Source organism: Mastigoproctus giganteus, chromosome 11 (genome assembly GCF_048544385.1).
Source record: "Mastigoproctus giganteus isolate SK-2022 chromosome 11, ASM4854438v1, whole genome shotgun sequence".
Classification (NCBI taxonomy): domain Eukaryota; kingdom Metazoa; phylum Arthropoda; class Arachnida; order Uropygi; family Thelyphonidae; genus Mastigoproctus; species Mastigoproctus giganteus.
Genome location: NC_143585.1, coordinates 55,832,358 through 55,859,997, shown reverse-complemented (window position 1 = coordinate 55,859,997; position 27,640 = coordinate 55,832,358). Strand labels below are relative to the sequence as shown.

General features: G+C 36.6%; 1 protein-coding gene across 1 annotated transcript in view; it reads left to right on the top strand.

Annotated features, from left to right (window-relative positions):
* Iswi (nucleosome-remodeling ATPase imitation SWI) overlaps positions 1-27,640 on the top strand; it is a 473,510-nt gene that overhangs the window by 6,329 nt on the left and 439,541 nt on the right. The window contains exon 2 of the mRNA XM_090385082.1: positions 14,857-14,919. Within this exon, the coding sequence (XP_090241208.1) occupies positions 14,857-14,919 (63 nt within the window). The remainder of the gene's footprint in view (positions 1-14,856; positions 14,920-27,640) is intronic.

Sequence of the window (27,640 nt, the reverse complement as noted above, 5' to 3'; positions counted from 1 at the left end):
GTGAAAAACAGTATCACCTTTTGTGCCCTTAAAAGATGATATATGCTTTACAACGGTCTCAACTTTTGCCCCTGGCAGACATACCCTGGTCCTGTTCCATCTATCCTTTTTACACAATATATTCCCCGTCTCCCTGACAATAGTCACCAACAATAACTAGTTCCTTTGGGACTAGCGCATTCTGCCTTGGAGATTGCCACTGTGTTGCCTGATGCCCAGGTGTGAGCTCTGGCGTGAGTTGGGCAGCTGAGAGCTTGACGGGCCCCTCATATTAATTTCTTCGAGGGCATCTACCCTACACCTCAAGCTCTCATAGATGCCCAGTAGAACGCTGAGTTGATGCCTAATTTCTAGACACTCTCTGCACCTGGCACACACAAAGACATCCTCCTTGGCTAGATCCTGTTCCATTCCAGAGAGTTCGGCAAACATTTCACAAGTTGCACATTTTTTTAGGCTGTGATGCGTTGGAGAATCGCCCCCCCTCAGTTCTCCCCCAAGTCACAGCACTCCTGCCACTTTGTGCCCAGTCTGAGGCATGCTATTTTAAATTAATAAGATCAATAAATTTAATTAATTAATTGTCAGTACTACGCTATCTAATAGAATCCTAAATACAGTGATCCGTATTAACTATATAATCATATGTTAGAGCTGCCACAATTAAATATTTGAATTCCCTACTACTCTATACAAAAAGAATGGCTGCAAGATTCGAAAGAAATAACGGTTTTACGTATATTAAGTAGTAATCTACAAAAACTCTTTATCTAAATTAAAAATAAAAATAACCAGAAAACAGTAACTATAAGACTACATATACAGTAAACCCCCGCTATTCGCGGTATCTGTATTCGCGGTTTCGCGTATTCGCGATCGCCGATTTAATATAAAATGAAACCTAAAAAATGTGAATTTTAAAGCGCCGTGAATATTTTCTGCCATAAAAAAACATGGGCGTGGCTAAAATTATCTTTCCCGGTCAAAACAGCGCTCAGTGGGTGGGGGGAGAGGGGTGACAAAATCGCGAGCGTGAAAGTTTCTCGCTAATCCTTGTTCAATATGTGTTATGCGCTTGTTATGGAAGGTTTCGTCGTTTGCTTTTAATTTATATGCTTATAAATTGAATAAATTTATCAATTTATAAATTGATATGCTTACAAAAGTGATAAATCTACCGTTTTGCGGTGAAAAACAGACTTTTTCCGAGTGTGTTAACGGAAGAAGTAACTTTGTTGTGGACAAGTTCTTTCTAACCCCTACAAAAATATCACTACGAATAACAAGAGAAATGTGAAAATATCAAAGAAGGTGATGACATTAGCGAATAAAATTGAGTTATTAGATAATATTTCTAATTCCTCAGTGGCAAAACATTATAAAATCAATGAGTCAACGGTACGATCAATCAAGAAATCGGAAGAAAAAATCCGCCGTAGTGTCCGTGAAAACGCGCTAATTATTTAAAAAATTTGCAATGTAAATCGTGATGTTAAATTAGAAAAAATGGAAAAGGCTTTAAATCTGTGAATAGAAGACCGAACTCAAAATAAAATTCCGTTAAATTCACTCATCATTCGTGAAAACGCAAAACTCCTTATCAACGCTTTAGCGAAACTGGTGATAGCACTGGCGGTATAGGTTTTTTAGCTAGCAAAGACGCTGGTTTGAAAGATTTGTTTGAAATTTCTAATAAATATTACATTTAATATTAAATTGTTTCTTATTTTCATTTCGATGCCATATGCTTGCATTTCACTATGTACTGTCTATGTACATAGTCATATTATGAAGGTACATATAATACATACATAGACAAAATTTTAGACTAGTTTTTCTTATATATTTCATACTTTGGAACGGAACCCCTTTATTACTATGGGAGCCATAACTCAGTATTCGCGTTTTCGGTATTCGCGGCATTTCTCATGAACGTAACCCCCGCGAATAGCGAGGGTTACCTGTAAAGTACAATATAAAATAACAATTAGTTAAATAAAAAGGCTTATCGCTTTTTCGGAGCCTGTAATTCACAGCTGTAATTTTTAAAGAGAGTCAGTGCCCTGATGATACAGTCCACTCGTGTAATTTTGGTATAATATAGTCCACTTAATGCAACCAGTGCATTATTTTTATTTATTCTTTTGGTAATACTTTAAAACAGGGTCCCCCTCCAAAATGGCTGCAAGGAGAAGAGGGGGGGAAGCAGTGATTGATGGGTTGTGATTAGTAGCATTGCTACCCTTTTTTGGACCCGGAGGCAAAGAACATGTTCGGGCCCCTACTTAATTAATGAAAATTGCAAAAAGAGGAGACAGCCCACATGGTAGCTACACCACAGGTTGTGACCCTGCTCACTCACTGCATTCCCCTTCACCTCCTTGAATGTGTGGCAGATGTCACGCGACATAACAATATGCCAGAGCTGAAAATTAAGAAAAAAGGAACAGCAAAACAGCAATTTTTTTAAAAATAAAGTAACAAAAATGCTCGTTATTCAGGGATTACAATATGTCATGTGACATCACAATATGTTGGAGCTGAAATGAAGAAAAAGAAACATCAAAATGGCAATTTTTTTAAAAACAAGTTACAAAAATTCACATGTGCAACTGTGATTCTTCTCACCTGTACATAATTAGATGATTGCACGTGCGTTAACAATGAAATCGCTCTTTGTAAATGCACAAAAAGGCTAAAGAAATGTTTTTTTTTTTTTTTAAATCTTGGGGCTGCTGCCCCCAAACCCCTACTTTTGTAACCACTTTACTAGATGATTGCACATGCATTAACAATGAAATTGCCCTTCACAAAATGTAGACAATTTGTGCACTGACATTTTGTCAGTGCACAAAATGTGTACAAAAATGTTTATTTTTTAAAATTTTTGGTTGTGGGCTGCTGTCCTCGCTTTTGTGACTGAACATTACTAGATGACTCCACATGCGTTAATAATGAATTTTTGCTCTTTTTTAACCATATTCCCGTCCGCTGGGGTACGTACCAGCCCCAACTGGGTTCAGTAAGTTAATTCTATAATTTTTACTCTAATTACAGAGCTGAAACTTGCTATAGTTGGAGCCAGAACTGTTTTCTTGAATTTTCCCACTTAAATTTTCAAAACCTTCTATTGAATTTCACGCAAATGACAAAAATGTGACATCAAGTATGCAATTTTTTAGGCCTTTTCAATTAATTTTTTTACCCCCGCCCTAACCAGCCTAGAGCTTATGAAACCCGACACTTGATTCGTTTCTTGGTGTAAAGCGCGCGAATTTCTTTTTACGGAGAGGAGCAGTTCTGATAAACAACTCCGCGTGAATACGAGCGAAGCGTGGGAGGTATATATCACGTCACCAGTTGAGACGGTAAGGGAGAAGTGTAAATAAACAAAAGACGAACAGGAGCTACTGTTTTTGACATAAGAGGCAATAAAGCCATACAGTACCAATAACAGTTTATGGAAGGTGAACAGATCGTATTTCCTTTCTTCAACGTGTATTGCTCCTACGAACCGAAGATCAAGGAAATTCATCTGTTGGAAACGGGAAAAACTGGTGTAAAACTGATAACACTGCAATGCGCATTTGATAAAAAAAAAAAAAAAAAAAATTTGCTTTATTGTAATTGTTTTTAGTAAACAATATCAGAACAGCAGTTTCCTGGGTTTGATCTTCTAACCAAATTTCGAGAAAATATTTCTATTTATAGCTGCGTTATAAACTTCTAAACTTCGAAACTGGTGCATCAAAAGAAAGAAAAAAAAAAATCATCCGCTATGAATTTCTTTCTTTCTTGAAATGTGTATTGTTCACATAACTGCAATATTTGTAACTCAAAAAGTATCGTTAGAAGATATTTGCTTGTTACGCTTTGATGTCATTGCAAAGGGAGAAATTCTGTTTTAGTTCAGAAGCCGAATAAATTCACTATCCACGGTCATAAAGTTGTTCTGAGCTGCAATAAACAGATAAACTCCGCTGACAAATAGACTTACTCCCCAACACTTTTACTGTTTTACTGTGGTTTTTGGCAGATGAGTCAGTGCGGTTTCTTGTATTCTCTCTCTCCCTCCCTCCCTCCCTCTCTCTATATTTCGGGATCTCTGACCATCACGGAATATAAACAGAAAATTTGTTTGTCGGAATGCTGCCCATCAATTATCAACTCTTTTACCGACCTTCTAATGTATGTTGTGTTCAAATAATCCACTTTGCGAAATTCAAAAGTGCTACATCAATTAGGAGCAAAAACGGTTTGCCCCAACATAATGAATTACTTTATAGGTATAATAATGATTTTACTGACTGGAAGAAAGTGTCTACAATAAAAGGCGAAAACACGCGGTCACTCAAAGGATAAGCAATACAGCGATGTTTGAAATTTATAATGCAGTTCACTAGCTAATATTTCCAGAGGAATTATTCTGGATTTTTTATCAAATGAGCGCCAGACCAAAATCGGACTAATTAGTAATTCCGCATCCTAGGATGAACTGACTAATTAGAATTCCAGCATCTGTGATGAAATGTCGTGCACGATATTGTTCGCTACAACAATAACGTAAAGCAACAAAGCAAAACATTGTAACAGAGCAATAATGTGAAATATTGTTAGAAAGTAAAAATGCTAAATACTGTTCCCTAAAACAATAGTACAGCAAAGTGTTTTTCTTCTTTTTCGTTTCTACTGTGGCTTTCAGTTGAATTTTCTTGATTTTGTGTCAGTACACAGAATATGTATTGTAATTTCTTCGATATGTATTGAAGAAATTTACAATATGTAAATTATAACAATATGTATTGAAATACATATTGAAGAAAGGAAATACGATAGTAAAATACACATTGGAAATAAAAAAATATTCCTGAGTTCAAACAATTTGGGAAAATTGTTTGAACACAAGGAATATTTTTTTTGTAATTGTATTTTGTAAAATCAAATGTGATTGTATTCAAACAATTTGGGAAAATTGTTTGAATACAATTACATTTGGGAAAATTACAACAAAAAGACTGATTTTACCCGAAGACATCAGATCAGTCCAAAGTAACTGTGTAGTCATTTGTATTCAAGTGATGTTTGAAATGTATAATCCAGCTTCCAATATATTTATGGCTAGTATATCCAATTGACGAAAAGGGTTCTGTATTGTGATGTTGTATTTGGGCATTCTGGCTACCTGGAAGCAGCGATCACCTGGACGACTGCCTCCAGGTACTTGTCCCTAGCAGGAGGGCAAGATCTCCCCTACTAACTGCACGCCCTCCTCCCTGGGGAACTACTAGTAGTAGTAGTGGCATGTGATGCAAGAAAGCAAGTGTATCAGCTTATGCAGCATCAGCCAAAAAAAAAAAGTTTCCCAGGGAGGAAAGAAAAACTTGTATAAGATGAAGAGAGGGAAGGAGAAAAGAGGAGAAGCACTATCCCGGGCCAGGGAAGCCCAATCCAGGATGGATTGCTAGAACAACACAAGAAAAAAAAAATAATAATAATAATATAATAAAATAAAATAAATAATAATAAATAAAATAAATGAAAGTTAGCACTCTGGACCTTTGACAATCTCTTGGCCTTCTCCCCACCAAAAGGGTATTTTTTATTTCTCTCTCTCCAGGGTCGGACTAGAAAGGGTGGACTCCCTCCCCTAAGGAATTTTTTTTCCCTCAAGTGAAAGAAGGGAATTGGAAATTTCATGAAAATGAACCCTGTTTTTCTTCATTCGGTGAACGGCTACTCTGTCAGCGCAAGAGAAGTGAAATTACATTTGCAGCTCAGAATGGAATTCAAACATTGAAACACATGACATTTTATGGTGAATTTTTCGGGCGTTGTGTGATAATGAAAATTCAATTTTTCTCTGGAAATTTTTTGATGATATCAAATGCATATCAAGGAAATATTGATGTATTCAATAACAATTACTTACAATTTCCCAATCCCTCACTACGAGTAATGGATTGTTCTCACAATCTGTTACTAGCTGCGCATTTTTTTTTTTTTTTTTCGTTTGTACACCAGGTGAGATGCATGTGAAGTTCCTTCGATATTAGTTTTCGAAGTTTATAACGCAGCTATGAATAGAAATATTTTCTTGAAATTTCGTAAGAAGATCAAATATACATCCATGAAACTGCTGTTCCGATTTAGTCCTCTAGAAACAATTACAATAAAGCGAACTTTTTTTTTATGAAATGCGCATTGTAGTGATCAGTTTTTTTTCTTTCCGTTTCCAGTATAGCTTCCAGTAGATGAATTTCCTTGATTTTTTTTAGTAGATAATACATATTGAAGAAAGGAAATGCAATATTTTAGTTTTTCAAAACCAATTCGTTGCAATTCTTTCGTACAACAATTACGAAAAGCAATAAAGCTACTGTTGTGAGAGAGCCATGCAAATTAGTGTTTGCAAGTAATGATGCTCAACTGTTTGTTTTCCACGAAAGTTGTTTACAGTTTCATTTTCTCCTTGGATCACCTTGGTAACGCTAATGACGTAAGCTTGACCAGTCAATTATCTCTCTGCGTGCGTTGATTCGTTTTAGCCAGAGGCGCCGAGCTGACGCGCGAATTTTTGAACTAATGCTGTAACGCGTTTTATTTTCAAAGCTTGGATCTTGTTTTGCCGACATCAAAATTTAGTAAATTGAAATGTGATCGTACATTTTTGCTGTTTTAGAGTGAATTAATAGTTTTTGCTGAGCGATAAAGGTAGGAAATCAAAGAATATAGTTCTGTTTATGTATATTGAGAGTTTCGATTTTGTAAATTGAGTAGAAATTATGAAAATTATTAGTTTTCTTCGGGGGGAGCAACTTTTGAGTTAGGGTTAAAAATTAGACAAAAACAGGGCGGACTTAGACCGGGTTAATGCACAAAATGTCTAAAGAAATGGTTATTTTAAAAAAAACCTCCTGCTTTTGGGACCAAACATTACTAGACAATTCGACGAGTATTACCAATGAGAATTACTCGCGCATGTGTGTATAAAAATGCTTTTTCTCTTTTTTTGATGCAATAACAACTGAACAATAACTTGGAAAACAATGAAATTAACAAAAAACTACATGAATACAAAGAAAACTCACCTCATCAGTCCTGGCCTAGCACAGTAAAACCGAACACTTCAATGCACAAAATAAATGTCTAAAGAAATGGTTTTTTTTTTAAATCTTGGGGGCTGCTACCCCTAAACCCCTGCTTTTGTGACTGAACATTACTAGACATTTCCATATGCATTACCAATGAGAATTGCTTATGCACATGTGTACAAAAATGCTTTTTTTCTAATTTTTTTGAAGTACAATAAAAACTGAAAGAATAACTGCACTGAACATTGAAAAACAATGAAATCATCAAAAAACTACATGAATGCAAAGAAAACTCACCTCATCAGTCTTGTGCTTAGCACAATAAAAACTAAACACTAGCACACAGCGAAGAAACTAAGCAAATGATAATTTCGCATTTGGAATTTGTAGGATCCCTAATTCTCTTCTAGTATAAAATGTTGAGGAACATTGCAAGTCAGCTCTCACACTTCAAGTGTAACTTAGTTCTCAAACATAACTCATTATCAAAACTGCAGGAGAATTTATACCAAACTTATAAAAAGATGAAACTAAGCAAATGATAATTTCACATTTACCACTACAATCATGTGAAATCCACGTGTCACAGGAGACGGGAATGCAGTGAGTGGGCAGTCACAGCCCGTCAGGCATTCTTAGTTATAGTTTGGAGGGGGGGACCTCTGTTCTAAAGTTTGGCCTGATGATTGACCCCTCCGCATATACATTCTTGCAGTCAGTCATGCACATGTGTGTGCACACATGCCATTGGCATTTGCACTGGGTGGCAACAAACAATGGTTGAGATGTCATTGTTTGTATATGCAGAATATTCTTTATCTTTCTTGGAGCCCTCTCTCTGCCAAATCATTCTTATACCATAGCATGTTTATTCTTCCCTGAGTAACCTTATCAACTTTTTACATTCCATCTTGTATATCTGAGGCAGCAGTCTAATATGTTTGCCACTCACCAAGTGGCGAATAGGGCTATTGTTGTGGCAAATGTATGAATAAGAAATAATTATAATTTTATATTTTAAAACTCAATCTCACACACGAATAAGAACTATTTAATAATTTTACAATTTTTTAAAAAATATAACCTTGAGACAGTTATTATAACAACTACTTGTTATGAAACTGCCTCACAGACATAATTAGAGAATGATAAATTGAATGTGTAAAACTCATAAGATCCCTATATTTTAATTTCTTCGGCTTGACATTGCTATAAATGAAAATAGGTTTTATAAACATTGTTGAGTGTCGAGGGCTAGCCGGGTGGGTAAAGTGCCTGCCTGGAAACCCAAAGGTTGTGGGTTCGAATCCCACCTAGGGTTTGGATCAAAGTACTGCAAAAATCTTGGGAGATGCATTATGGCCACAGAAGCCGATGCGCCAACAACTACCAAAAAAAAAAAAGAAAAAAAGTGTTGACTAGTGAGTGATGAGGTGCGATGTGTCATTTCATCACTCACTAGTCGACACTCAAAGCTTATCATCAGCTGACTGCGGCAGTCAACTGATGAAATCTGCTGACTGCAGCTGACTGCTGCTATCAACTGATGAAATCTGTTTTGTATGTCTTTTTTTTTTTTTTTTTTTATGTGAACCCCAAACACGAGAGGTATTAGAACCTATAGTACTTAGTACCGTGCTTGGTTTGGAGGTTGAGAACACGAAAGAAGATATTTGTTAACATTGGACTTGAACTTCTGTAGATTGTAATTTTCAGGAAATACGTATGAAGGAAGGTTGTTCCAGAAAACGGCAGTTGAATGAATAAATGAGGAAGATGAAAAGTTGGTTCTGTGAGTTTGAAGTTGGACAGTAAATGGATGTTGGCTGGTGGCGGCATGTGTTCAGCCTGTTTTGCGGGAATTATAGAAGCGGGAATTATAGAAGCCAATTCAGAAGAACAGTGCCCATGGAAGTATCTGTAGAAGAGGCATGCAGCAGAAACAGTACGTCTATTAGAAAACTAGTGGAGAGACTCTGTTAGAGATGAATCATTAATTAACCTAACTGCCTGCTTCTGAATGGAATCAAGAAGCCTGAGAGAGATCTTGGGGGCACCACCCCAGATGTGGGAACAGTAGGCATGGCAGGGCAGATTTGCGATTTATACAGAGTGAGCAGCTGTTTGGAAGAAAAGTAACACCGAGAGCGAAAGAGAAAACCAAGTTTTTTAGATGCAGAGGAAGCAATATTTGTAATGTGCTTGTGCCAAGAGAGATTAGAAGTCAGGGTAATCCCCAAAAGAGATATATAATTTTGCGTAGAAATCGGAGTGTCACTAAAGATAAGCATAGGAGCAGAAGAATCCTTTTTGCGAGTTATGACAAGACTGAGTTTTAGAAGGGTTGAAATCAACAAAGTTGTCTTTGCCCCACTGGAGAATTACCTGAAGATCTGCATTTAAGGAATTGGTAGCAGATTTTCGAGAAGTTGAAGCTGATTGAGCAGGAAAGGTTTCTCAAAATGGAAAGTGGAATGCAATGTGCTATCATCGGCAAAACTATGGATAGGATTTCCAGTCAATGGAAGAAGGTCATTAATATACAAGAGGAAAAGAGTGGGGGAAAGAACTGAACCTTGGGGGACACCGGCATTAGTGGAGAAGTTAGAAGACAGAGAGCCATCTACCATCACCCTCAGTGAGCGGTCAGAGAGAAAACTGGATAACCAATTACTAAAAACAGTTGGCAAACCATAAGATGGAAGCTTGTTTAGAAGACCTTTATGCCAAACATAATCAAAAGCCTTCGAGATGTCAAGAGCAACTACTTGTTTCACCGAACTTTTCCATTGAATTAGTCCATAAATGGGTAACATAAGCCAGAATATCACCAGTGGATCGACACTGACGGAATCCATATTGGTGATCGTTGATCAGACGGAAGGTTTCTAGGTAGTTTAAGAGTTGGCGGTTAATTGATTTCTCTATTACTTTAGAAAGTGTAGAAGTAATTGCAATGGGACGATAATTAGATGGGAGGGATTTGTCACCCTTTTTAGGAACTGGCTGGATATGAGCAAATTTCCAAGCAGAAGGAAAAACACCTTTGGAATAAGAAAGTGAAAAAAAGGCGGTAAAGAATAGGAGTAAGTTCAGGAGCACAGGTTTTGAGAACAAGTGGAGAAATACCATCAGGATTTGGAGCTTTCTTAGCATCAAGATTCATCAAAATCCTTCTGATATCCTTTTGATGGAAGACCACAGGAGGCATTGAATGGAGCGTGTTGGGAATGGTGGGAGGTGTTTTACCAAGATCATTAATACATGAGCTGGAAGAAAAATGGGATGCTAGCAGGTCAGCTTTATCCTTGGCTGAAGTGACAACAGAACCATCTGGTTTGGACAGAGGTGGGAGCAGAGATGGGCAAAAGTTGCTGCCAATAGCTTTGGCAAGAGACCAGAATGCTCGGCTGCATTAGGGCAAGAAGCAAGTTTTCTACTCTTAGCCTGTTCAAACTCTAGTTTGGACTGATTAATAACTGCTTTACAATTGTTGCGAGCTTTGGTGTAGGCAGAAAATGAAACTGAAGAATTAGAAACAAGCCAATTACGATATGCAACATTCTTCACTTGAACAGCCTTAGCATATTTATTGGAAAACCAAGGTTTAGATAAAGGACGAGATTTTAAAGTGGAGTGTGGGATAAAGGATTCCATTCCTGCAAGAATAATTTCACTGACACGATCTGAGCAAACGTTGACATCAGAAGTTTTGAAACAGTAATCTGACCAAGGAAAAGAAGAAAAGAAGTCTCGCAGGTCATCCCATTTTGCATTCTTGTAATGCCAAACAACACGAGGTTGGGAATAGCCATGAGATAAAGGTTCCATTAGAGAAGAGACATTCACCAAGTTGTGATTTGAAGTGCCTAAAGGACCTCTTACTTTGACCGTGTACTTAGAAGGGTTGTTTGTGAGAAAAAGATCAAGCGTATCTGTATGATTAGGATTGTCCGGTATTCTTGTAGGTAAATGAACAATCTGTGCTAGGTCATTAGTAATTGCAAAAGCCTCAGCATCTCGACCTGCTGGGTCGGTGTGACTAGAAAACGGAAGCCAGCTGGAGTTGTGAATATTAAAATCACCAAGGAAAATTACCTCACTGTTAGGAAAGTTGGACTGGAGAAAGTCGTTGCAAAAAGAGGAAGTCAAAGAGCTCCAAGTGATTAGTGGAGTTGGGAGAACGGTAGAGACAACAGATGAATTTGACACAATGAGGTAGAGAGATTTTAAGCCAGAGAAGATCAAAGAGAGGAGATTCCAAATTGCCAAGTCTCTGACAGGGAATATCAGAACAGACATATACACAAGTACCACCTTTGAGGCGAAAGCAATCATACAGTGAATAATTTGGGCATCTGAGATTAGCAGTAGTTGAATCAACCGATAACTGAGATTCTGTCAGAAAAAGTACATGAGGTTTGGCAGACTGCAAGTGGAAATGGACATCGTTGAGATTAGAATTGAGACCACGTATATTTGTGAAATGAATTAGGAAGTGCTTGGGAGGTTTAGATCTTTTCGCAGATAAGCTTGCTCTATTAGTTTGATAATTCATGGTGTATTCAATGTGTGAATACACTTACTTGTGTGAATACACTATGTGAATACACTAACTTGTGTTATCACATGAATTTAAATGCCAAAATGTAGGTATGTATTTATTCTTTTACCCATTATCTCTTCAGTTTATATATAACCTTTTAATTGTAATTAGCAATGTTACTTATACATTACACTTTATATAAATTTTAGTAATTTTTAATTTCAAACAACTGTCAATTTAGGAGTTAAAAATAATTTTTTAAAATTTATTTGTTACAGAAATGGATAATTATGTAATTAAGAAACAGCAACAAGCTACTACTGCAGCCAAACCGACTACCACAATTTCATGGTGAATGGCAGTTGAAATTTTCTGTCATAGAAGTAAATGAAAAGTCCTTATGTATAGTTTGTAAAAAAGCTTTTAATGAGAACAAGTTGGGCAGTTTTAAAAAACATTTTCAAAACATGTACAGTGAATTTGATAGGAAGTCTCCTTTGGCAGTCAATATAGAGTCAAGTGAATATTTTCGCTTCCTTCCAGTGCATTTTACACCAAGAAAATCTGTGCGCCCAAAGAATGAAACAGACACCTTGTTAAGTGCAGTGGAGACTGAAATAATCAGTTATGTTGCTGGTTATGATATGAACCATCATTGGTTTGGAATTCATTGAAAGCAATGGAGCTCTGATTTTAATGATATTTTCTTTGCAGCTGTGCATTGGTTGAGTTTTGGAAAGGTTCAAAACTCAAAGGTGCCTTGTTAACTCCAATCCAAGATTTCCTTGCTGAAAAAAGAAATGCTAGCTGAATATTCTGTGATGACAGATGAAGAGTGGCAATGTGCTTGGATTTTCTAATGGACATCATGTTACATATGAACAAACTGAATTTGAAACTTCAGGGAAAGTAGAAACTAATTTTGTGATTTGGCTAGTTATGTATAAGAGTTTATAAGAAAATTGAATCTTTCTGTATAACATTGAAAAATCAAGATTTCACACACTTTCCAAATATGAATCAGTATGAAGGAAATCCTATTTTAATCCGTTTTCAGAAAAAGATATATTTCAAGAGTGCTCTTCTGATTTTGAAAGATTCAGACCTACTTTTCAATTTATGCACTTTCACTTTGATTTGACATCATAATTCTCAGTTGTCTCAAGAGGTTGTAAGTTTGTTTGCTTTGGATAGGCGCAGTTTTGAAACAAGTACTTTTGTTTCAATGGCTCTTTTTCGATAATCTGGACTTGCCCTTCAAAAGGAGATGTGTTTGCGGTTTTAAACTTAGCTATTGCAAGGGTATTCTTTATGTTCAGAATCACATTGGTCTGTGAATCCACTTTTTCTGTGGCAAATTTTATAAAATCTAAGCATAGAGCAAGCCTTCTGGATGAAAATCTGTAGGTGGAGTTAAGACATGGTCACTGTGAAATATGTACCTAATTTCAGAGCTGTGGTACAAGAAAAAGAATTAGAAGTGTTTTTATTAGTTTAATATGCATCGTTTAATTTGCATCGTTTAAAGTGAAAAGTGGTATCATTTTTCAAATAGCGTTAACTGAATATCGCGTTAATCGAACTCGTGTTATGCGAGGCCTAGCTGTATATATTTTTTAAATCCTTTTTTATAATGTGTATAAGAAACATAGAAAATTTTTATAATGTGTATAAGAAACATATAATCATATTTTTGTAATATATATATCTTTAATATTAATAATAAATAATTTGAAGTGTCATTTGTAATACAGGCGGGCCTCGATTAACGCGATTAATTCGTCTCGCTAGCGCATCGCGCAAAACGGAAACGTGTTAATCGAATATCATAACCAATAGAAAAAATTATAATTAGTCCTTGACCTTCTGGAATGTCCATAAAGAATTTTAAATAACTTTTTAACTGTATATAATGTAAAAGATAATGAAAATAATTATGGAATTAAATGTTTATTGCATAAAACATCGGTTCTTAAACTGTGCGCCGCAGAATATTTTAAATTTTCGAGGGAAACACAGCGATACGGACACCGCGCAAACTACTAGCTCGAGGTAGTTCACAGTTTCAGCATTTCTTATTAAGTTGTTTGGACCTAACTACTGAACGCAACTGTTAGGTATTTCTTTTGGTCTGGGTACGCCTTGAAAAAATTACTGACATTAAAGGCGCCGTGAACCGAGAAACTTTGGGAACCTCTGACATAAAATACACAATGAAGAAATTACTGTTGCGGAAATATTTGAACAGTGTTAACTTTCTCTTTTCTTCAATCAATTTCCGATAGCCGACAACAATCTTCTCTAGGCCCTGGCGAAATAAATATCGCAGAGAACATCAAACCTTTTGTTTGAGGTTCTATGCGATATGAAAGATTACATCTAATTCTTTTACCGTTATCTGTTTCGCGGTAACATTTTCATCTGGCTCGTTTAAAAATTTGAATTTTTTAAATGCAAGTCTGCATTGACTTTATTAGCAGGAGACAAACACGTCTTCTTCCGATGGTTGATGGAACACACCGAGGCAGGCAGCAGGCAAACGTTTGTTTATTGACCGTACGACTCGCGGTAAGCTTAACGCGCGATACAAATCTTTATCAACTATCGCATAAAAAAAAAAAGATTGCGTTAACTGGAAATTTGCATCGTTTAAAGTGAAAAGTGGTATCATTTTTCAAATAGCGTTAACTGAATATCGCGTTAATCGAACTCGTGTTATGCGAGGCCTAGCTGTATATATTTTTTAAATCCTTTTTTATAATGTGTATAAGAAACATAGAAAAACCATAAATGGCTAGCATGGAAATTTATGTTTGACACTGTAGATCTGTTGTCATCTCAGCTTTCATTTCTGGTACTAATTTCAACAATTCTTTGATCATCCATTTTGGTTTAAATCTTCCGACACTGAAAAAAGTACTTGAGAGGGTCACAAGGGAACAAATAATAATGTTATTTATGTAGTTGAGGAAGGGTTAGGGAACCACATCATTTCTAGACTGTCTAGAAATGATGAGAGAACATTACAAAAGAGCCTTATAACCTTAGAGGTGACTGTGTCAAATAAAAGTTGATTCATTTCTAGATTGCTTCATTCTTTCTGTTAAAGCCAAAAACTTTTAAATATTTTCAATATTTAAAAAAATGTTTCAATTAAGATTTACCTCTGTTTATAGTAATGACTAGATAAAATTTTTAATAGTTTTTCTTGGATTACAGGAACCTCCTGCAGAGGCACCAGTTTCCAAAACTAAAGATGATAAGGATTTTAATACTAAACTGGTAAGTTTTTGAAATTTATTAGATTTTTTATAATAAAAACATTCTACTGTTTAAGGCAAAAAAAAAAAATTAAAAAAAAATGAATTCATGATTACTACCTGTGGCACCCCCTCTTTGGGAGTCAACTGTACAACAGCAGAAATGGTAAATTCGAATTCAAAATAAATGAACCAGTTAAGGTAGGGGCGAGTCATTTTTCTTTATTTTTTGCTTCAGTTGTAAATATTTGAAGTTACCTTCGGGGTGGTTTTCCAGATTTAATTTTTATCTTTTCTAAAGTTAATTCTGATAAGTTAAATTCTTTTGGTGCTTTTGTAAATTTAAATCCTTAAGCTTAGTAGGCCATAAATTTTGGAATCTGCTTAATTTTTAAATTTAATTACTGTAGTATTAAATTTTTAATTCTTACCTAATAATGGCTACTACAATGTCCACTTCCAATACTTCGCCAAGGATATTGTGACTAAGGCAGAAATGGCCTTATGCAGTTTTTGTGTGAGTTACAAATTCATTGCATCTATAACATGTATCCTAAAGTTGATCTAGGAGATAGGCATAGTCCAACTGATGATTCTTTTCTTTATTCCTAATGTAAGGAGTCTTTGATTTAATGAAAAAATAGGTGCGTGTCCTAGAGACAGCTAAATCTGGGAACTTCTCAGGAACTCATCCTTTGCCCTTTCAGGAGTTCTTCCCCCTTCCCAGAACAAAATCAAGAACATACTGCTCTGGTTCAGGAGGATTTGGTTTTATTTGGAGGCTTTTGTTAGGGAAATGGGTAACATTTTTTGTAATAAGGATAACTGGACTAGAACCATTGTGTGTCTGTTGGGAGCAACAGTTAATGAAATCACCAACAGATTGTGAGATTTTAAGGGGAAGTAAAGAGAGCATTTTTATTCATATGGGTTCTAATGATACAGTAAACCCCCACTATTTGCGGGGGTTACGTTCATGAGAAATGCTGTTCTGAAAACGCGAATACTGAGTTATGGCTCCCATAGCAATAAAGGGGTTCCGTTCCAAAGTATGAAATATATAAGAAAAACTAGTCTAAAATTTTGTCTATGTATGTATTATATGTACCTTCATAATATGACTATGTACATAGACAGTACATAGTGAAATGCAAGCATATGGCATCGAAATGAAAATAAGAAACAATTTAGTATTAAATGTAATATTTATTAGAAATTTCAAACAAATCTTTGAAACCAGCGCCTTTGCTAACTAAAAAACTTATCCCGTCAGTGCTATCACCTGTTTCGCTAAAGTGTTGATAGAGGAGTTTTGCCTTTTCACGAATGATGAGTGAACTTAACCGAATTTTATTTTGAGTTTGGTCTTCTATCCACAGATTTAAAGCCTTTTCCATTTTTTATAATTTAACATTACGAGCTACAGAGCAAATTTTTGAAGCAATTAGCGCGTTTTCATGGACACTACGGCAGATTTTTTCTTCAGATTTTTTGATTGATCGTACCGTTGACTCATTGATTTTATGTTTTGCCACTGAGGAGACAGTTTCACAATTAGAAATTTTGTCTAATAACTCAATTTTATTCTCTAATGTCATCACCTTCTTTGATCTTTTCACATTTCCCTTGTTATTCGTAGCCATATTTTTGTACGGGTTAGAAAGAATTTGTCCACAATAAAGTCACTTTCTTCCGTTAACACTTGAAAAAGTCTGTTTTACACTGCAAAACGGTAAATTTATCACTTTTGTAAGCATATCAATTTATAAATTGATAAATTTATTCAATTTATAAGCATATAAATTAAAAGCAAACGACGAAACCTTCCATGACAAGCGCATAACACATACTGAACAAGGATTAGCTAGAAACATCCACGCTCGCGATTTTGTCACCCCTCTCTCCCCCACTCACTGAGCACTGTTTTGACTGGGAAAGATAATTTTAGCCACGCTCATGTTTTTTTATAGCGGAAAATGTTCACGGCGCTTTAAAATTCACATTTTTTTTTAGGTTTCATTTTATGTTAAATCAGCGACCACGAATACGCGAAGCCGCGAATACAGATATCACCAATAGTGGTGGTTTACTGTATATTAATCATGCATAGATTGATTTAAATTTGATAGATAAATATGAGACCATGATGAAAAAAGTGCCTCAAGTTAAGTCAAAATGTGTGTCTAATTCTGCCAAAGCATTATTTTCCCAAAGTTTGCGAGATTCTTGCGAAGCATTTTTTTGGGGGGGGGGGGGGAAGGCTGTTATCTCGTAAGCACTAGGCATTGTGAATTTCAGTAGACAGATTTTCAAGAAATGCTTTTACTGGGCCTTTTTAAAAAGATTTATTGAGCCAATCCATTAAAATCAGACCAGTTGAAATCCAGCAATTATTATTTCTTTTTTTTTTTTTTTCAATGTGAATATTGAAAAAAAAAAAAAAAATGTGGAACTCATAGTGGATGCATTTTCATTGAACTTTATATCTGGACATTTTAGAAAGATTTGTAATCCATCTAATTTTTCATTAAAATTGGACTAATAGAAATCCAGTAGTTATTTCTTTGTCCATCCATCCAAACCCAACCCACCCACACACACATATAACTGGACTCTCAATGGCTAGATTTTCATGAAATACAGGTAGCTCTTGTTTTGCGCTGGTCCAATTTGCAATAGCGCCAATCACTGACCACAACGGCATTTTTATTTTTATTTATTTATTTTTGCTTTTTTTTTTTTTTGCTATTTTTTTTATAAATTGAAAGTTTAAAATCATTAGACAATTTATTGGCATCATACTGTGCTATTTATCATGTGATCTGAGCCAATCAGCAATTAGTGCATTCGTATCAGAGACAAGAAAGATTCCCACCCTCAAAGTAGCCACTCACAGATGCGGGTGGTAAAGGTCAGTGCGGTGAAGCATTCAATTGGCTGTTGTTTACGCTATTTACACCTTTTGGAAATTTATTATGCTAAAATTTTTTTATAATTGTGCTATTAATAAATTAAATAATAATAGTGATAGTCATGTGCAGTTTTTGCCATCGTGTTATAAATTTTTAATTTAAAAGAATACAGAGATGCCATGTCTGATAAAAGTAGTTCATTGAATCCTAGTGCAATATTCAGAGGATGGAATCTGGCGAAAGCCGCCGTAATGTGTGTAGGGCTATGAATATGCCTCCATCGACTATTACTGCAACTATGAAGAATGCTAATAACAAAACAATCGATGCAAAGTGGTAGGTAAAATTTAACCCTAACCCTATGATTTCTGATTGACTCCATTATATAAAGGGTTCCATTTGTGCCGATTCCATTTCTGCCAGTCCCCTCAGGAACCTAACTGTGACGTAAATCGAGGGCTACGTGTATTGTATTTAGATCTTTCAGAAAGACATGTTGAACCTACCCAAATTTCATTAAAATTAGATCAATAGAAATCTGGAAATTTTTATTTGTAAATTTCATTTTTTTTTTCATACATATAAAGGCTAACCCTATACACCGATGAGCCAAAACATTACCACCTACCTAATATGATGTTGGTCCTCCATGTGGCAGCCAAAACAGCTTGTACCCAGCGAGGCATGGATGCTACAAGATTTCTAAATGTGTCTTGTGGTATCTGGTACCAACACGTAACCAGCACATCCATTAACTCCTGTAAGGTCCGTGGTTGAGATGCCGCAGCTCATATTCTGTTCCAACACAAACCACAGATGCTCGATGGGATTGATGTCTGGAGAATTTGGAGGCCTGGGCAATACCTGGAAGCCTTCCTCGTGTTCTGCGAACCAGTCTCGAACAATCCGGGCGGTGTGGCATGGCGCATTATTCTGCTGAAAGACAGCACTGCCAGAGGGGAAGACTGTTGCCATGAAAGGGTGTACCTGGTCAGCAATGATTTTAGGTAGGTGGTAGACGTCAGAGTGCCTGGCACGTGGATGACTTGAGCCAGGGTATCCCAGCAGAACATCGCCCAAAGCATGACACTGCTGATACCGGCTTGCTTTTGTTCCACAATGCCATCACTTCCAGGTGCCTCCATAGCCAGGTGGGCAGTGCGTAGCACACGCTTCTTGATTAGACCGGGGTTCGAGCCCATGACCACCAAATACGGTGGGTGCAGAAAGGTCAGGGAATGACGACCGCATATCCTCGGAGCAATATGGCCTTCGTTGCTAATGCTCCTAAAAACCAAATAACAACAACAACAGCCGTCACTTCCCTAGGTAAACGATGCACACGTACCCGGCCGTCCACATGGTGCAACAGGAAACGTGATTCATTGCACTAGACAATCTTCTTACAATCACTCAAGGTCCAGTTTCGATGCTTGCTTGCCCATCGTAGGCGCTGTTGCTGGTGACCCATGGTTAGCATGGGCACTCGGAGTGGCCTGTGGCTATGCAGCCCCATTTTCAGCAGGGTTCGATGTACTGTGTGTTGTGACACATTACTCCCGTCACCAGCATTCCAATTACCGGTGAGTTGTGGCACTGTTGCCATGTACCATCCGGGAGAGCCTTCGCTCACCTCGAACATTGATGAGCCGTGGTTGTCCAACACCTTACCGGCGGTTTGTTGGTTTTCTCCCTCGGACGACTTTCAGTAGGTACTAACCACAGCTGACCTTGAGCATCCCGCCAGCCATGTCGTTTCGGATATTTTCTGACCTAGTCATCTGGCCATTACAATTTAGCCTCTGTCAAACTCGCTTAAGTCTGCTGCCTTTCCCATCTGAAGAACAAGAGTAACATTAATTAACAGAGCTCAGTATCAGGTGTTTTTTATACTGTGTCCCGATACCATATGTTTTTTATACCGTGTCCCGACCCATGCACGCACCATAGTTTGCCTGCAGTTGCTTCGATTTGCATAATGGCTCGCTGGTCATAACGTTTTGGCTCATCGTGTACTGTGTAATGCATCTGAAGCACTAGATATGTTTATTGTCACGTTGGTTGGAGGAATTGAATGCAATATGCTGGATCCACCGAATCAAAGTGTTCTCGGTTAACGCATAAAAGTCATTGCTTTTTTTTTGTTATAATTCATGAATTCTTACTATTTGCTGATGCAACTAAAATGTAATGCACTGTGTACATTAACTTGTGCTATATTGCTTTCTCTTGTTTTATGTAATCCTCAGATTTTAGCAATATTGTTATAACCACATAATAGAATGTTATTAGTATTATGTAATAATCACTGAATTTTCAAATTTAATTATTAGATTTATAAATAAATTGTAAGTATGAACGTAGATAACAAAAATTAAATTCTATTTTGAGAAATGCATAATTAATGGCAAGGAATTGGTCTGTGTAACTCACAACCTGCTTGCTGTGAGAACCCGTGTGGCTTTCAAACCTTCAACATTTTATCTGTTCTGGCTCCTTGTCAAAAAAAAAAAGTTGGACACCCATACTTTAGCATTAATAGAGGTTTATGATGCAAGAAAGCAATTGGTCTTTGTAACCCACAACTGCTTGCTGTGAGAATCCATGCAGCTTTCAACCTTTATTCCAGATTTCAACCTAAATTCTAGTTCTGCCTTGAATTTATTTAAGCTATCAACTTCTACAACGACATAAGGAAGTTTTTTCCAGCAATCAACCACCTGCTGGCTAAAGGCAAATTTCTGGACATCTATTCTACAACTGTCTTTCCTCAATTTGAATTTATGTCCCTTCGGGCAACTAATCTGGGCAAGAGGAAGAATCCTATCAGCATTTAGCTTGCTCAAACCATTCAATGCCTTAAACACCTCACTGAGATCATTTCACAGACACTGCAATTTGCAGACCTTAAGCCCTTCTCTGTACTCATTCAAGCAGCTCTACGTCCTTCCTAAAATGAGGCCTCTGGACCTTTATACAGTACTCAAGGTGTGGCCTGACCATTGCCTTACACAAGGGGACAATCACCTGCTAGCAAAATTCCTGTACATCAGGGGTGGCCAACAAGTTGATCGCAGCTTTAATTTTGGTCAATTACGACGAATTTTAAATATATATATAAAAATAGATTAGTCAAAATCTAAATGTTATTATTATTATGAGCCCACTGCATACTCTTATTACAAATCCGTTGAACCACGTGACTCTTGTCGCCACGCAGCTGCTAGGCTTGTCTAGTGAAAATTCACGTTGTTACGTTGCGGAGACCATAGTGTGTATCAAATTCTTATTTAGCTTACTTAACATTAATAACTGGACAGCGCTTATACATTAATTTAATACCCTTTGATTTAAAATGAATATTATGAAAAGGAGTAAAACATATTATTTTCATCAAGAGTGAGAACTAGAATTCTTTTTTGTAATGATAAAAGAAACATGTTTTTTCATTTGCAATGCTTCCGTGGCTATACCCAAAAAAGGAAATTTAGAAAGGCACTTCAATGCATTCCATTCTAAATACCAATTGGATTTTCCGCCTAATAGTGACCTTAGAAAAAATAAATTAAAAGAACTTAAATCCAGATTATTCGTACAACAAAATTTCTTCGTGACACCTAACTTACAATCTACAGCAGTAATTGAAGCATCATTTAAAGTGATTCATCTTGCAAAAAAATGCAAACCATTTTCTTATGGTCAGTTCATCAAAGACGCATTTTTAGACATAAGATTTTCTTTTTGAAAATTTTAAGAACAAAAATGAAATTAAAAGTGCTCTTCAAGATCTGCAATTATCTTGAAATACTGTGACACGACGCATCGAAAAAATGAGTAAAAATGTGAACGAACAATTTCGTGCTCATATTGCTAATTGTGTGTACTTTTCTTCACAACTGGATGAATCTACAGACATCAGTGATACAGCTCAATTGCTCGTTTTTATTTGTATGGTTTTCGATGATTCTGCCACCAGAGAAGAACTGCTGGGTATGGTTTCATTAAAAGAAAGAACTGGAGGTCTTGATATATTTAACACATTCAAAAATTTTTTTTGAAAAAATTAAATGACCACTATTTAAGCTCGTATCAATAACAACAGATGGAGCTAAAGCAATGACAGGGCATCTTAACTGATTCATCGCATTGTGCCAAAAGGATGATGAATTCCCAGATTTTTTGAGTTACCACAGTACCATCCACCAACAAGTGTTAGCCAGCAAAAGATTAAATACTAAAAGTGTTATGGACATAGCTTTCTAAATCGTGAATTCCATCAGAAGACAATCTCTTCAAAGGAGACTTTTCAAAATGCATCTTGATGAAAATGAATAAGATATGATATTACGCACACAATGTGAGGTGGCTGAGTCGGAGTAAGTTTCTACAGAGATTTCGAAATTTGCTGAATGAAATTAAAAAATTTTTTGATCAAAGGAGAGACGATTATCAGTAGCTAAAAGATGCGAAGTGGTTGTGTGATCTGGATTTTTTGGCAGATTTTACCAGGAAATTAGGTGATTTAATTTGGAATTACAAGAAAAAATAAAAATGTGGGTGACATGATTAGTAGTATTTCTGCATATAAATATCAATTTTTGGCAATGGCTAAGGATCTCAAAGAAAAAAAATTCAATCATTTTGCAAATATGCCAGATCATTTGCAAAAATATCCTGTTTTTGAATTTAATAGTGAGAAATGTTTCTGAAATTGAGCAAGTTGTGGATGATTTTGAAACCAGATTCAGTGATTTTAAAACAATTGAAGACATTTTTCAATATACAGTGGATTCCGGTTATTTGGGCCACTGGTTAATCAGGGCAGCCGTTTAATTGGTGCAAATCTTAAAAAACAAAACCCAATCGAGAAAACAGTGTTTTACTTCGCTTAATTGGGACAAAATGCCATTTAATCGGGGCAGGAGACCGCATCACTGAAGATTACCCTACGATTGTCTCCGACCGTACCACATAGTTCTTTCGTGTTTCTGGAGTTCATGCCGACCGGGCTAGCCAGTTGGGTAAAGTGCCTGCCTGGCAACCCAAAGGTCGCGGGTTCAAATCCCGCCTCGGGCTTGGATCAAAGTACTGCAAAAACCTTGGGAGGTGCATTATGGCCACAGAAGCCAATGCGCCAACAACTACCAAAAAAAAAAAAAATCTGCAGGTCACAACCATAAAACAATAAAAACAATTAGCAGTCACCTGTTTATTGGGCTTTTGTGTTAGTGAAATCTATCATAAACTGATAGTAAACTCGATCTTATTGAATTTACGATAATACCGACAGCTGGAATTCTGTGGGTTATTATGGTAAAATGTGTTTACATTTCTATGGAATCTTCAATCATATAAAAAAAATAATTTTCAGAATCTTCTCTTCATTCCTATTTTTAAAGCTTCGTAATTTGTTACTCCGTTCTCACTTGCGTGTATCATGTTACTTGCAATTTGTGTGCGCCGTGTTCTTTGTTATTGATTGCTTATCTTTTTACTGTTTTAAATTTTAACCCCCACCCACAAATGACAGTGAACAGAAATGTCAACTAGTTTAGTTAGTATGTACCTATTACAGTACGTATTAATTCTTCCGATTATCACGTATCATTTAATTTTTTAATTGGTAAGGTAATAAAGGGTAAATTTGTACTTAATATATGTTTACTTTTATAGCCTGTGGATAATATTCCTCCTATTTTCGCTAATTAGAATTGCTGTTTAATTGAATTAAAATTCAATTCACGAACGTGATCACAATGACCGGCACTTATTACACATCATATAGTGAACGGTACTTTACTATGGTGAGTTTGTCGTAACGTGATTTGATTGTACAGTGAACTAATTGTAAAGAGGGGGGCCATTGTATTTTTAACTATTTACGTGACACTTTGGATAATTGGGGCAGCCGCTTAATTGGGCCAAAATGCACTAGTCCCGATGTGTCCCAAATAACCGGAATTGACTGTATTTCTTATCCATTTAATGTCGACTTTGATACGAAACAAATTGCAGAAAAAATCGCTGTGATTTTTCAAATGGAGAAAATATTACTTGAAAATGAAATTATTACGTTGGGAAATGATATCTACCTAAAAGCCAGATCACAGAAAAAGACTTTTGGAAATATGTTTGCCGAGAAAAGGAGCCAAATGTAAAAAATTGCAGTGAACTTTTAAATTCTTGTTTCGGTTTCACATATCTATGTGAATCCGCCTTTTCATATTTAAAACAAACAAAGACGAAGAATCATTCTACTCTTACGGACTTGCATACATAAGATTCTTTACGGTTGGCCTTATTACAGTATATATCCGATTTTGAAAGCTTGGCAGATGACACGAAGACACAAACTTCACATAAATTAAAAATTTATGTACATATGAATTTAAAATAAGCTTTCTGAATTGTATTTAAATTTAAAATTTATAAACAACATTTTTCAATATGTGTTGATTAACTTTTTTAACCATGTGCAGTGAAATTCTTGAGATGGTAGATCGCGGCACATTTTGAAGAAAAAAAGTAGATTGCATCATAAATTAAGTCGGCCACCCCTGCTGTATATCATTGACAAAATCCCATGAACTCTTCTGGTAGCCTATCTGCACTGCTCAGAGAACATAATGTCTGACTGCCCAATTATCTCTTCCCTTTGTTTTTATTTTCCTCTATGTTGAGTGTAGTACCATCCAATAAATCTGGGATTACTGTTACACCCCCTCCCTGAATAACTTGTGTGTAAATGTAGAGCAAAAAAATCTCATTCAGTTTGCTAGCTAGCTGAGCAGGATCATAAATATCAAGTGCACTAATCTTATTCATCCTCTTCCTTCTAGAGTCTACATAAGTAAAGGACTCTTAGCTGTTTTTGTTTACATCCTTTGCCACGGATTTCTCGTAATCTGCCTTCCCCTGTCTAACCCCCTTTGTGACAATTACAGTCCAACTTATATCTACTAGGGGGCTTCTGAAAATTATCACCTGATAATTTATATGCATCCCATGCATTTTTCTTCTCTGCCACGAGTCTCATTAGTTCATATGACATTGATTTAGGCCTCGAACAATAATTCTTAGTTGGTATGAAAAGCCAGTAGCTTCCAAGAATTCTTTGAATGCTTCCCATTTAGAATTTGCTGTTAGTAACATCATCAGTTAGTGCCACTGTATAGAATTTAAAAATTGCCCGAGACCACCATAGTCACCTTTACAAAGCGTCTCGGTAGCCAGGCGGGAAGGAGCAGTAGTGCGTATCACATGCCTCTTGATTAGACTGGGGTTCGAGCCTGTCACCACCAAATACGGAAGATGCGGAAAGGTCAGGGAATGACCACCGCATATCTCGGAGCAATATGGCCTTAGTTGCTAATGCTCCTAAAAAAAAAAAAAACCTTTACGAAAGCAAAAACCCTTCCCTTTATCTCAGATGGTAGTTACTTCTTTAAGTAAATCCCAAACCAGTACGCAGTTATTACTGCCACCTAGTGGTTGCAGATTCTTGATGAATAATCATTGCTAATAATCAGATGAAGATTATTACTCCCTCAGGTTGTCTCTTGAATATGCTGCTTTAGAAAACAGTCATTTAATAAGTCTACAAAACTCATGCTAGTATGCAAGTGACCAACTGACAAGTTCCATCCAATATCTGTTAAAATCTGTTAAAGTTAAAATCCCTCATTATAAGACATTCTGATTTACTGGTGCACTCTTATTTCTATGTACAGTTGTTTATAGTAATCATCATAGTAATTAGGTGTATAACACACTCCTCCTCTCTTTTTGCTTTCCCAGTGCTTATGTCACACCAAACAAACTCAATTGCAGGGCCCACCCATGTCAGGCACAGCATGGGTTTGTTAAGGGGAAGCCTTGTCTGACCAATTTGATTGGATACTATGATGTGGTTGCAAAGGAAATGGATGCAAAAAAAAATTTTGTTATCATATACTTGGATTTCAGGAAAGCTTTTGATACTGTTGCACATGGAAGACTGCTGTACAAATTGGAGCGGTATGGCATTAAGGGCAAGTTACTGTAATGGATAAAGGGATGGTTGAGTGGAAAATGGCAGAGAGTGGTAATAAATAGACACTGCTCTACGTGGACTAATGTTATTAGTGGAGTCACTCTGGGTTCGGTTCTGGGCAATTGTTGTTTTGTGCATTTATCAATGATATCGATGAAGGTATATCAGGCTTAATGTCGAAGTTTGCAGATGATACAAAGGTTGGCAGGGTTGTTAATGACAGTGAAGACAGTATGCTACTGCAACAGGATTTAGAAAAGTTAGGCAGATGGGCTGAGAAGTGGCAACTGAAGTTTAACACTGACAAATGCGAAATACTGCATATGGGTAGCAGTAACCCATGAGAAACCTACCAACAGTGTGGTACAGGGAAGTGGAGAATGAAAAAGACTTGGGGGTAATTGTGCAGTCAGATATGAAGTTCTCTGTGTGGTGTAGACAGGCTGCCATAACAGGTCATGAAGTTTTGTCAATGATATATAGGAATTTTGCTAGCAGAGACAAGAAGGTGATTATCCCTTTGTATAAGGCAATGGTCAGGCCATACCTTGAGTACTGTATACAGGTCTGGAGGCCTCATTTTAGGAATGATGTTGGGTTGCTAGAATAGATGCAGAGAAGGGCAACAAGATTGGTGAGAGAAACAAAGTGATGCTCTTATAAAGAAAGAAAGACTTAAGTCTGCAAGTTGCAGCATCTGGAGACTAGGCACCTGTGAGTTGATCTAATCGAGGTGTATAAGGCCTTGAATGGTTTGAGCAGGCTCAGTGCTGACGGGATACTTCCGCTTGCTCAGATTAAGAACCTGAGGAGGCATAGATTAAAATTGAGGAAAGACAGTTGTAGAATAGATGTGTTGAAGTTTGCCTTTAGCCAGCAGGTAGTTGATTGCTGGAACACACTTCCATCTGTTGTTGTGGAAGTTGATAGCTTAAATAAATTTAAGGCTGAACTAGACAAACATTTGTAGTGACTGCATGGGTGAAATGGGAATGTTTTTTTTTTTTGTTTGTTTGTTTTTTTTTTTGGTTGATGCTGTATAAGCTTGCTTTCTTGCATCATATACCTCAATTAATGCTAATGATAATAAAAAAATAAATAGCAAATGCTTAGAAAAGCGGTACTCACCTTGTATAAATCTGCAATAAAATTTTGGTAGATGGTGGTTTGATTTAGGTGGAAAGAGGCATTAAATAGAACTAAGGCGGGGAATGGAGTGAAAATATTTTAAACAGATTTTAAAATGAGCGCAAGGAAGTAGAAATGCAGATCTCCAATCCTTGGTTGTCACAAAGAGGTTAAAAGACGTAAATGAAAAAAAGAGAGAAGACAGGTGGTGCCAATAGTCGTTACGATGGACTTTCGTGGGTGAACCGTCATCAGTTGGCAAATGGAATAGAAGTGAACGCGTGTTGTATTTAAGGTTATCTAAACTCCCATGATGCTCTTTTTGACACGTGGGAACTTCAGCCGCGAGAGGTTCCAAGCCGGTGAAAGGTTGAAGGGAAGTTTAGCGTTAATAATGTTGAGATCAGAATGGTGTCGGTACCATTCGATGGTGAGGGCTTCATATTGAAGAATTCTGTAGCTCGATCTAAGTTTAATAATAGTGATGGCAGAGTCAACAAGGGGGGTGTGGTTATGGGTTTGAGCATGGGTTGTTAACTCAGTGCAGGATTGACTTGTCTTGAAACTGTTGAAGTGGTAGTATGCGCGGGTATTGGAAGTCGTGGAGGAACCGAATTTGGTGGTTGTGCTGCCGATGTAACAGGTGTCACAGTTCGGTTGGCATTTTATGA